This window comes from Ovis aries, chromosome 10, assembly GCF_016772045.2.
Source record: "Ovis aries strain OAR_USU_Benz2616 breed Rambouillet chromosome 10, ARS-UI_Ramb_v3.0, whole genome shotgun sequence".
NCBI lineage: Eukaryota > Metazoa > Chordata > Mammalia > Artiodactyla > Bovidae > Ovis > Ovis aries.
Genome location: NC_056063.1, coordinates 22,965,613 through 22,978,010, shown reverse-complemented (window position 1 = coordinate 22,978,010; position 12,398 = coordinate 22,965,613). Strand labels below are relative to the sequence as shown.

The 12,398-nt window shown below is 37.6% G+C and overlaps 1 protein-coding gene across 1 annotated transcript in view; it reads left to right on the top strand.

Moving 5' to 3' along the window:
* COG6 (component of oligomeric golgi complex 6) overlaps nucleotides 1-12,398 on the top strand; it is a 60,895-nt gene that overhangs the window by 40,452 nt on the left and 8,045 nt on the right. The window contains exons 16-18 of the mRNA XM_004012096.6: nucleotides 238-345; nucleotides 1,411-1,464; nucleotides 2,914-2,993. Coding sequence (XP_004012145.3) covers nucleotides 238-345; nucleotides 1,411-1,464; nucleotides 2,914-2,993 — 242 coding nt within the window. The remainder of the gene's footprint in view (nucleotides 1-237; nucleotides 346-1,410; nucleotides 1,465-2,913; nucleotides 2,994-12,398) is intronic.

Below are 12,398 nucleotides of genomic sequence, written 5' to 3'. Positions count from 1 at the left end.
TAAAAGAGCTAAGAAGCAGCTCACATTTTTTTGACTAGCCCTGGAATCCTCAAAGACTTTCTTGGCATTTGTGAGGGGACTTCCTCTTTGAGGAAGGAAAAGTCTTTATAGAAGAGCAGTCCCTGTGCCTCAGCAAGGAGCACGATGAAGAGCTAGGAATCCAGGCCAGTCTGCTTCTCCTCTCAGCAGTCCTATTCTTCTTTTAAAATGTTTTCTTTTCATTGTATTTTATTTTAGATTGAAGCACATTTGGACACACTCATAAATGAGCAAGCTTCTTATGTTTTAACCAGAGCAGGCTTGAGTTATATTTATAACATGGTACAGCAACATAAAACTGAACAGGTAAGCACATAGCTGTTTCTAACTAGAGAGAAACACCAATTTAGACTGTGTCTTCTAGAGCTAGACTCATTAGAATCTTGGCTCTGCGACTCTGTTTCCTCTGTTTCCTCATTTGTAAATTGAGGGTACTAATATCTGTAACATAGGGTTATTCTGAAGATTAAGTAAGATAATGCCTGTGTAGTGCTCAGATGACTACCGGAAATATAGTAGAGTGTCCCCAAATGTTAACTGTCCTTTTTACTCTAGATAGTTTGGGTTAAAAGTAACGAAAATATACAAAAATTAGTATAGAAAAATGTATAAATTAATACATTGGTAAATTTTTCAAAGTCCTTTATCACCATCAACTAATTGAATGCTTAGATTACTATATGTAAATAGCAGTCATTCCCCATTTTAATTTAGCAGATCATGGTCTATTATTTGGAAAGGTAAATACTTCTGGGGCTAGCATACGATCTTGTTCAGTTATGGAACTCCAATAGAATTGGAACACGGAGTAGGAGAGAAGCCTAGGAAACCATGTAAGCATTTTTCTTTAAAAAGCAAAAAACTCTTTTAAATAACATTAAGGTGAAGAATATTTTGTAACCCAGGAACTCTTATTTAAGTGACACTCTCAAAGAGCACAGGTTTTGAATTTTTTCTTTTGATAAGGTAATAAGCAAGTTTCCACCAGAAGGAGCTAATTCTGCTACTTTTTTTATACTATCTAAAATTGTCAAAGTGAGACTCTTCAAGTCCCTATTTTTCACTGCCATTTCTCAGTACTTCACTGCCCTTTTTTCTTGCTTATGATTAAATCTGAAGTATCCTGCTGTTTCATTGTCCATAAACGTATGTGCTCCTCACTCCAACACATATTATTGGGGACCTTCACGCTAGTTATACAGAAATTAACAGGTCATAGTCCCTCTTTTAATTGAGGTTGAAGATAGGATGTTCTTTGGAAATAAACTAAATTTTCAAATTTGGAAAGTCTCCTAATGGACTGTATTTCATAAGTGAACTGTAACATTTAGCACCTGTTTTCATCTTGTTTTTGGCCTTTTGTTCCTTAAGGGCCCTTTAGCTAACTTGCCCAACCTAGATTCTGTGGCACTGAAGGCTGCAATGGTAAGTACGCAATAAAGCATGTCAGTATACGTTTCTTTATGGAATGTTATTCTTACTCTTTCCCGTGTGATAATTTGGTGTATTCACAACTGGGTCCAGTCATAATGATTGCACACTTATCCCTTTAAAGAGGTCTGATCAAGACAGACATTGGTAGTAATATCTCACTATGCCCTAATAGTCTTATTATTCCTGTTTAAGTTTTCTTCAGTTTCAGACTTTTACTCCTAACCTAATGAAGAAACAGGAATGACAACATGAAGAAGTTAGGCTATATATCATTAGAGAAAACCACCAATAAGAGCTGCATTTATCATGCAACTAAATAAATGTATAAAGAATACAGTTGTGAATTGTGATAATGCTGTGAATTAAATCATGCAGATCCAAAATCTCAGAGTCAACCCCTTCATCCCATTTACTATTAACCAACTCGCGATGAGTTTGCTCTCTAATTTTCTCAGATATCTTCTCTTCTTTCCACTCCTTTTGCCCTTGTTTGAGATGGTGCAGGAGCTACCCGTTTGTTGCTCTTGCATCTGCTATGTACGACCTCCCCTTTGATTCTTTTTGCTGTGGCCAGAGTTAGCATCTCAAGTTCAAATCAGATGATTTCCCCCCTTTCATTATTTCCCTCCTTTAATGGTTTTCCTAATGCTTTTACAGTGGAAATTAGAATCTGTTAGAAAAGCTTTCAAGTCCTATATGAACTGAGCTCTAGTAGCCATTCTTTCTCACCTAAGCCTTCATCCACACTGTCCCCACTATGCACACACAACCTAATGTCAGTTCGTCTTCACGATTTCACTTAAAGTGTCCTTTGCTCAGAGACGCTTTTGCCAGACACAAAGATTAGATCTGTGTCATCGTGATGGATGCTTTTATAGTATTGGTGCCTTGGTTTTTCCTTTATTTACATTTGTTTACTACCTCTCTCACTAGACCATGAGCTCTGTGAAGCTAGGGACTGTCTTTTTTTGCTCACCATTATATTTATATTACGTTATAAGGTACCTTACTAATAACAGGTACTCTGTGAATATTAATAATGAATAAATGTCTCCAATTAAAATAAATTTATATTAAAATAAATTAAAAAATAATGAATGATTAACAGATACTCTGGATTTTAAAAAGTAAGGTAGACTTGAAATCTGATGACTTAACATCTTATTATTACTCAGAAGTTTGGTGAGGGAGATCAAAATGAATGGCTTGGATCTGAAATTTTAAAAGTAGATATTGCTGATACTGAGTACCTTAAAGAGTTGACACTTACAGTGAATTTAGTTAGAATATATAAGAAATAAGTCATTTTGATCACAAAGACCTCGTTATTTGGAATATGGGATTTTCCCAAGGATTTAATCCTTAAAAAGGGATGATTATTAGGGAGGTCTGTTAGCAGATATATGCGCTTTGTGTTTCCAATTTCTCTGTTTCATTTAGGTTCAGTTTGATCGCTATCTGTCAGCTCCTGACAACCTGTTAATGCCACAGCTGAACTTTCTTCTAAGTGCCACAGTGAAGTAAGTATTTATTGATTCCAATTATTAATAGTTGGTAAAGATTCACAAGCTGCTGCTGCTGCTAAGTCGCTTCAGTCGTGTCCAACTCTGTGCGACCCCATAGACGGCAGCCCACCAGGCTCCGCCGTCCCTGGGATTCTCCAGGCAAGAACACTGGAGTGGGTTGCCATTTCCTCCTCCAATACATGAAAGTGAAAAGTGAAAGTGAAGTTGCTCAGTCGTGTCCAGCTCTTAGCGACCCCTTGGACTGTAGCCCACCAGGCTCCTCTGTCCATGGGATTTTCCAGGCAAGAGTACTGGAGTGGGGTGCCATTGCCTATTCCAAAGATTCACATACATTTCTTAGAAAAAAATTGTTTTTTAAAAAAGGAGATCTAATCATTGAGGATTTATAGTTCTCAGCCTTTTTTTCTACCTCAGCACGCCTAAGAGATCTGACCTTACCCTGTTCATACTTGTTCCTTACTTGTTTGTAGTTTGAAAGTATCTATTTAGTGAATGCTTTTTTTTTTCTTTTGGAGTCCAAATAAGTTTTTAATTAATTTATTTATTTTAATTGGAGGCTAATTACAATATTGTAGTGGGTTTTGCCATACATCAACATGAATCAGCCATGGGCACACATGTGTTCCCCATCCAGAACCCCCCTCCCACCTCTGTCCCCATCCCATCCCCCAGGGTCATCCCAGTGCACCATCCCTGAGTACCCTGTCTCATGCATCAAACCTGGACCAGCGTTCTGTTTCACATATGATAATATACACGTTTCAACGCTACCCTCCCAAATCAGTTTCTTTTTTTCAATTTTTATTTTTACTTTATTTTACTTTACAATACTATATTGGTTTTGCCATACATGCTTTTTTAAAAAATAATGGGACTTATATAATTGAAGCTACAATGTGATAATACAAAGATCCATTGTATTAATATAATGTCAAAATTGCACTGAATATGTGATAAAAGATTAGTAATATGTTCATTGTACAACATAGATGTCCTACTGTTTAGATCATTTTGGACTCTGGAAGTTTCTATAATACATTATAAAATTGTTCGATATCATGTATTAGAAATGTGTTCAAGGCAAAGGACTATACATTAAAATATAAGGATATTACAATTAGAAGAAAGTGAGAGATTATACTGGGTGACTTTCTTGATTTTAGCAAAAATATTGACAGTTTTGTGCAAGTAGGAAGTCAGACATCTGTACCTTTTTTTTCTTTCCATTCAGCCAGTGCATTAAGTGCTCTGTGTACCAGGCACTACAGAGTAAGATTTAAAAGCCAGTTTCACTATCTTAATAGAGATTATAGTCTGACATGTCAATTACACACTTGAACAAATATTTACATTAAAAGTACAATAAAGAAAGAACTATGCAACTTGAAAAAAAATGCTTTAAATATCTGAAAGGATGTCGTGGTACAGAGGTGGTCCACTTGCCTTCTATTGTTCTGAGGAACAATATGTAGAGCAAGGAGGCAGCTTTGGGCTCAGCATGCGGAAGAATTTGGTGTCTATTGGAACTGGCTGGAAATGGATTCTCTCGGACATAGAGTTGGAGTTCTAACTGTATCTAACCTAATGAAGAAACTGGAATGACTGAAGAAGTTAGACTGTGTATCATTGGAGACTTCCGTCTGTCAATCGTCCTTGGCTTATAGTTCTTGACTTCTGAAATGGATTCCAATCTTAATACGTTACTTTTGAGTGTGACACTCACTAAACCTCTACCCTGTTACCTTCTTAGGGAGTTCCCACATTAGTTGTGGTCAGTGTAACTGATTTTATTTTATTTTTTTGCTTTTATATTTTTTTATCTTAAAAGATCTCATACTGTCAACTAAAATTCTAAAGAACTGGGAGACTGTAAAGCAAATGCCTTTATGCCATAATTCAAATTGTTTGTTTTCTTAAGTTATTTACTTTGTTTAACCAAATACCTGTAACTTTTTTATATTTAACCACTTATTTTAGTACTTAGTACTATATAGGCATGATATGCATTTGATCTTACTTATAAGGCATTTGAAATAATAGGAGGTAACTTTTATTCAGTTAAATTTTGAACCTTTTCAAAATGGTAATCTGTTTTTAAGCTAAAATAATTTCATATCCATATAGATTTCTATTCATAGTGTATTTAAAATATCAATTGTTTCTTTGAAATAGAGCTTTGCAGTGTAAAACTTTTTTATTCCTGTCTTGTTTTGTTAATGTTCTGTTCTCTATAACTTTGCTTGTCTCTGTGCTTGCAGTACCTTGGGAACCCCTGTCACTCTTCTCTTCTTTTTTCTTTTCTTGTCTTGTGTTATAGTTTGACTGCCTCTCCAAGTGGATTTTGATTGAATACTTCAGCCTTGGAATAAGCTATTGAATGAATTTAAGTAGCCAGAAAATGAGGTTGTATTAAAAATTAAAAAGTAGAAAATTAAAGCATTTTTAAAGAATCCTTCCTTCATTGTGATGAATTGGAAGGGCGTTGTTCTTTTTTCAGTGCCAGACTCCAACACTTACCTTTTAATAGTATAAAAATAGAGGTTGGACTATAGAAACCACAGTCATGCATATTTATAAAATATTCTGTGTCTTCTCTTATTGAATCAGAATTCTTTGTATGAATAATTTAAGAAATAGAGACTATAGATGCTTCTTAAAGTGAGTGTGTAGAAAAGTGGATATGATTTGAGAATTCTTTGATTCAGGAATCTTAATCTATTGCATATGGTAGAAACAAAGCAAATTTCTTTAAACGTAATGACTTCGGTTTTTTGGTTTTTTGTGTGTTTTTTTTGAGGTAAATGGAATGATTTTCTTCTCTTTCACTGCCTCCTTTTAAGCATCCTTGGGATTCTCTAGGGAAGAATACCTGAGTGGGTTGCCATTCCCTTCCCCAGGGGATCTTTCCAACCCAGGGATCATACCTGGGTCTCCTGCATTATAGGCAGATTCTTTACACTAGTGCTGCTCAGGAAGCCCTCCTTTTTAAGCCACTATCTTTAACTATCAGGAACGCCAGTATAAACAGAAAATAAAGCAGATTTGGTAATAGGGGCAGGGTGAGCCTACCAAAAAAATAGTGATTACTGGAAATGTGCAAAGTGATAAATGACTGGGACTCACAGTGTGCTTTAGAGACCTGGGAATGTCTAAGCCTTAAAAGTGAGGCTAATCTGTCCTACAGTAAAGGCTACTTTCAGTCAGTTCAGTTCAATTCAATCGCTCTTTGTGACCCCATGAATCGCAGCACACCAGGCCTCCCTGTCCATCAACAACTCCCGGAGTTCACTCAAACTCACGTCTGTCTAGTCGGTGATGCCATCCAGCCATCTCATCCTCTGTCGTCCCCTTTTCCTCCTGCCCCCAATTCCTCCCAGCATCAGAGTCTTTTCCAATGAGTCAACTCTTCACATTAGGTGGCCAAAGTACTGGAGTTTCAGCTTCAGCATCATTCCTTCCAAAGAACATCCAGGGCTGATCTCCTTCAGAATGGACTGGTTGGATCTCCTTGCAGTCCAAGGGACTCTCAAGAGTCTTCCCCAACACCACACTTCAAAAGCATCAATTCTTCGGCGCTAAGCTTTCTTCACAGACCAACTCTCACATCCATACGTGACCATTGGAAAAACCATAGCCTTGACTAGATGGACCTTTGTTGGCAAAGTAATGTCTCTGCTTTTGAATATGCTATCTAGGTTGATCATAACTTTTCTTCCAAGGAATAAGCGTCTTTTAATTTCATGGCTGCAGTCACCATCTGCCGTGATTTTGGAGCCCAGAAAAATAAAGTCTGACACTACTTCCACAGTTTCCCCATCTATTTCCCAAGAAGTGATGGGACCAGATGCCATGATATTCGTTTTCTGAATGTTGAGCTTTAAGCCAACTTCTTCACTCTCCTCTTTCACTTTTATCAAGAGGCTTTTTAGTTCCTCTTCACTTTCTGCCATAACGGTGGTACCATCTACATATCTGAGGTTATTGATATTTCTCCCGGCAATCCTGATTCCAGCTTGTGCTTCTTCCAGCCCAGCATTTCTCACGATGTACTCTGCGTATAAGTTAAATAAGCAGGGTGACAATATACAGCCTTGACGTACTCCTTTTCCTATTTGGAACCAGTCTGTTGTTCCATGTCCAGTTCTCACTGTTGCTTCCTGACCTGCATATAGGTTTCTCAACAGGCAGGTCAGGTGGTCTGGTATTCCCATCTCTTTCAGAATTTTCCACAGTTTATTGTGATCCACACAGTCAAGGCTTTGGCATAGTCAATAAAGCAGAAATAGATGTTTTTCTGGAATGCTCTTGCTTTTCCAATGATCCAGCAGATGTTGGCAGCCTGGTACTTCTGCTTTTTCTAAAACCAGCTTGAACATCTGGAAGTTCACGGTTCACATACTGCTGAAGCCTGGCTTGGAGAATTTTGAGCATTACTTTGCTAGCGTGTGAGATGAGCACAATTGTGCAGTAGTTTGAGCTTTCTTTGACATTGCCTTTCTTTGGGATTGGATTGAAAACTGACCTTTTCCAGTCCGGTGGCCACTGCTGAGTTTTCAAAATTTGCTGGCATTTTGAGTGCCGCACTTTCACAGCATCATCTTTCAGGATTTGAAATAGCTCAACTGGAATTCCATCACCTTCACTAGCTTTATTTGTAGTGATGCTTTCTAAGGCCCACTTGACTTCACATTCCAGGATGTCTGGCTCTAGATGAATGTAAGTGATTACACCATTGTTAATTATCTGGGTCATGAAGCTCTTTTTTGTACAGTTCTTCTGTGTATTCTTGCCACCTCTTCTTAATATCTTCTGCTTCTGTTAGGTCCATACCATTTCTGTCCTTTATCAAGCCCATCTTTGCATGAAATGTTCCCTTGGTAGCTCTAATTTTCTTGAAGAGATCTCTAGTCTTCCCCATTCTGTTGTTTTCCTCTATTTCTTTGCATTGATTGCTGAGGAAGGCTTTCTTATCTCTCCTTGCTATTGTTTGGAACTCTGCTTTCAGATGCTTATATCTTTCCTTTTCTCCTTTACTTTTTGCCTTTTTTCTTTTGACAGCTATTTGTAAGGCCTCCCCAGACAGCCATTTTGCTTTTTTGCATTTCTTTTCCATGGGGATGGTCTTGATCCCTGTCTCCTGTACAATGTCATGAACCTCAGTCCATAGTTCATCAGGCACTCTATCTGGCAGATCTAGGCCCTTAAATCTATTTCTCACTTCCACTGTATAATCATAAGGGATTTGATTTAGGTCATACCTGAATGGTCCAGCAGTTTGCCCTACTTTCTTCAATTTAAGTCTGAATTTGGTAATAAGGAGCTCATGATCTGAGCCACAGTCAGCTCCCGGTCTTGTTTTTGCTGACTATATAGAGCTTCTCCATCTTTGCCTGCAAAGAATATAATCAATCTGATTTCAGTGTTGACCATCTGATATTGTCCATGTGTAGAGTCTTTTCTTGTGTTGTTGGAAGAGGTTGTTTACTATGACCAGTGCGTTCTCTTAGCAAAACTCTATTAGCCTTAGCCCTGCTTCATTCTGTATTCCAAGGCCAAATTTGCCTGTTACTCCAGGTGTTTCTTGACCTCCTACTTTTGCATTCTAGTTCCCTATAATGAAAAGGACATCTTTTTTGGGTGTTAGTTCTAAAAGGCCTTGTAGGTCTTCATAGAACCGTTCAACTTCAGCTTCTTCAGCATTACTGGTTGGGGCATAGGCTTGGATTACTGTGATATTGAATGGTTTGCCTTGGAAGTGAACAGAGATCATTCTGTCGTTTTGAGATTGCATCCAAGGACTGCATTTCTGACTCTTCTGTTGACCATGATGGCTACTCCATTTCTTCTAAGGGATACCTGTCCGCAGTAGTAGATATAATGGTCGTCTGAGTTAAATTCACCCATTCCAGTCCATTTTAGTTCCCTGATTCCTAGAATGTTGACATTTACTCTTGCCATCTCCTGTTTGACCACTTCCAATTTGCCTTGATTCATGGACCTGACATTCCAGGTTCCTATGCAATATTGCTCTTTACAGCATCGGATCTTGCTTCTATCACCAGTCACATCCACAGCTGGGTATTGTTTTTGCTTTGGCTCCATCCCTTCATTCTTTCTGGAGTTATTTCTTCCCTGATGTCCAGTAGCAATTTGGGCACCTACTGACCTGGGGATTTCCTCTTTCAGTATCCTATCATTTTGCCTTTTCATACTGTTCATGGGGTTCTCAAGGCAAGAATACTGAAGTGGTTTGCCGTTCCCTTCTCCAGTGGACCACATTCTGTCTGACCTCTCCACCATGACCTGCCCATCTTGGGTGACCCCACAGGGCATGGCTTGGTTTCATTGAGTTAGACAAGGCTGTGGTCTGTGTGATTAGATTGACTAGTTTTCTGTGAGTATGGTTTCAGTGTGTCTGCCCTCTGATGCCCTCTTGCAACACCTACCGTCTTACTTGGGTTTCTCTTACCTTGGATGTGGAGTATCTCTTCACGGCTGCTCCAGCAAAGTGCAGCCTCTGCTCCTTACTTTGGATGAGGGGTATCTCCTCATCACAGCCCCTCCTAGGCCCACCTGCACCCACGCAGACACCACTCCTTGGACGTTCCTCTTGGCTGCCCCCCCTGGCTTCTGGCAGGGCATAGCTCCTCCCAGCCGCTGCCCCTGATCTCGGAGGTGGGGTAGCTCCTCCCGGCCGCAGCCCCTGACCTCGGGTGGGGGGTAGCTCCTTTCAGCTACTTTAGACTCATACTAATAAAGAAAAGACAATCCTCTAAAAGATCATGTGGATCTTTACTGAATTAACTGCCTTCCAGAACAAAACTTAACACTCATAAATATGGCAAAATACAATAAACAGTGTAACATTTATAGTGCTGAACATGCAATAAAAAGTACTTGGATATAGTACTAGGAATGTGTGAACCAAAACTAGAAACAAATCTGTCAACAGAAACAGATGTACCAGCATAGTTTACAGAAATAGCAGGTAAGATCTTTCAAATAGCTATTTCCAGATGTGTTCAAGGACTAAGAGGAAAACTCACTGGGTAGATATAATCACCAGTTGAACATTATGGAAGAAAAGATCAATCAGCTTGTAGAGGGAACAGTAGTAATTGCACAGACTGAAGCTCAGGTAGGAAAAATTTAAAAGCTGTAGAACAGATGAAAAATCTTAGGTGGCGAATTGTGAGACAATAACAAGCATTGGAATATAAATGAAGTGTCATAGTGAGGTTAAGGCATAAAAAAATTGAAGGCATAAAAGAATTTTTTTCAGATGTGATGGAAACCATGAACCCACAGATTCAGGATGCTAAATAAATCACAAGGAAACTTATACTAAGGTATACCATAATCAAATTACTGCAAACCAGTGATAAGAGAAAAAAAATCTTAAAAAGCAAGATTTTTAAATGGAACAATGATATTATTTGTGGGGAACAATGATAAGGATACTACTGACTTCTTGTTAGAACAGTTCAAACCAGAAGACAGTAAATCACATCTTTTAAAAAGCTGAATGATAAAACAGTTTCAACTTTGTGTGTTCGTCAAAAGTATCTTTCAAACTGAAAGCAAAAAGAATACATTTTGAGATAAGATAAACAAAAGTAGAGAGCATTTATCACCAGTATACTGCACTGCAAGAAATGATACGGGAAGTTCTTCAGGCTGAAGAAAAATGATACCACAGGAAAACTCATGTCTACACCAGGGAATGACTAGCACAGGAAATGCTAAATATAAAAGATAGTGGACCTTTAAAATAAAAATACTGACAGTGAATGTGGGGTTCTTAACACTGAGAAATAGAGTTTATGGCTACAAAAGCATAAACGATGAAGGGGGAAGGAAGTGGAAGTACACTGTTGAGATGTTGAAGGTTGCTCATAAAGTGCATAATATTGTTTGAAGATAGATTGTAAACCTTACAGCGAGCACTAAAATAAATAATATGCCGGTGGGTAAAATAGAATGTTTAAAAGACAATTAGATTAAAAGAAGGCAGAAAAAGAGAAAAAAAGAGCAGGGGGTACAAATATAAAATGAATAGTAGGTTGATAAACCTAAATTCAGCCCCAAATGTAACTATATTAAAAGTAAAAGGGCTACACACTCCAGTTGAAAGGCCGAAAGTATTAGACTGGGTGTAAAAACCTGGCCCAACTGTCTGCAGTCTGTAAGAAACCCACTTGAAGGGCACGTTTAAAAGATCATATTACACTATGCAAATAAAAATATAATAAAGCTGAAGTAGCTATATTCTGATGTTAATATCAGAAAAATTAGGCTGATGGGAAGATGATGCTACTGAAGATAAAGAGGGATATTTCACAATAATAGGATCAATTCATGAAGAAGATAAAATAGTAAATATGTGCAACTAATAGAGCTTCAAAAAACATATAAGCTTATGAAATTGAAGAAGAATAGATAAATTGGCATTCCTTTTGATATTTCAGCCCTCCTCTCTCGATAATTAATAGAAAAATTAGAAAACTACTTGTTTGGTGTAAAGGAACTGAACAGTGTCACTAATCAGCTCAACCGAACAGAAAGAAAATACCACACACAACTACAGAAGATAACATTCTTTTAAAGTGCATGTAAAACATTCAGTCAGCTAACATAAGAACAAATAGATGTAAGAAAGCCACTGTGAGTATTTCCTATGAGCATAGTATACCTACCTGTTTATCCAGATCATCTTTTAGAATTTTCAGTAAAGACTTAGTTTCTTCATATAGTTTTCCATGTATCTTGTTGGGTTTATTCCTAGGAAACAGTTTTGTGACTCCTTTGATAAGGTCCTTTATTTTCCATTGCATATTCTCATTAGATGTTGCTGGTAAATAGGGAAAAATACTAAATTTTGTACATTAATTTTGAATCTGACCAGGTAAGTAAATTCTTAGTTCTATTAGTTTATCAATTGTTTGCCTTGATTTTTTTTTGTTTGTTTGTTTTGGTACAGACATCTGAAGTTAATGAGTCATTAATTTTTTTCAGTATTTATGATTAAACTTACATTGACTAGGTGCTCCAAGTAAATAGTAGATGTAATGGTGAGTATGCGTATTTTACTTTGAACTTTACTGAGAATGTTTCTGATATTTCATCACTGAAGTGTGATGTTTGCTATAGATTTCCAGTGTTCCAATGTAGACACATGATATTCTTTTCTAACTGGGTATGTAACGTAGTAAGCTGTAAATTCCCAATGTAGTTCCAATCAAAATGCCATGGAACCAATTTATTAAATATTTACCTAGAAAGAAATGTATGAGAGCAGACTCCAGTCACTTTTGACTGTCTCCACAGTTACCTCTCTGGTCCAAGGTAGTATCATCTGTGCCTGGATTATCACATCAGCCTTGAAACTATTTGACCCTT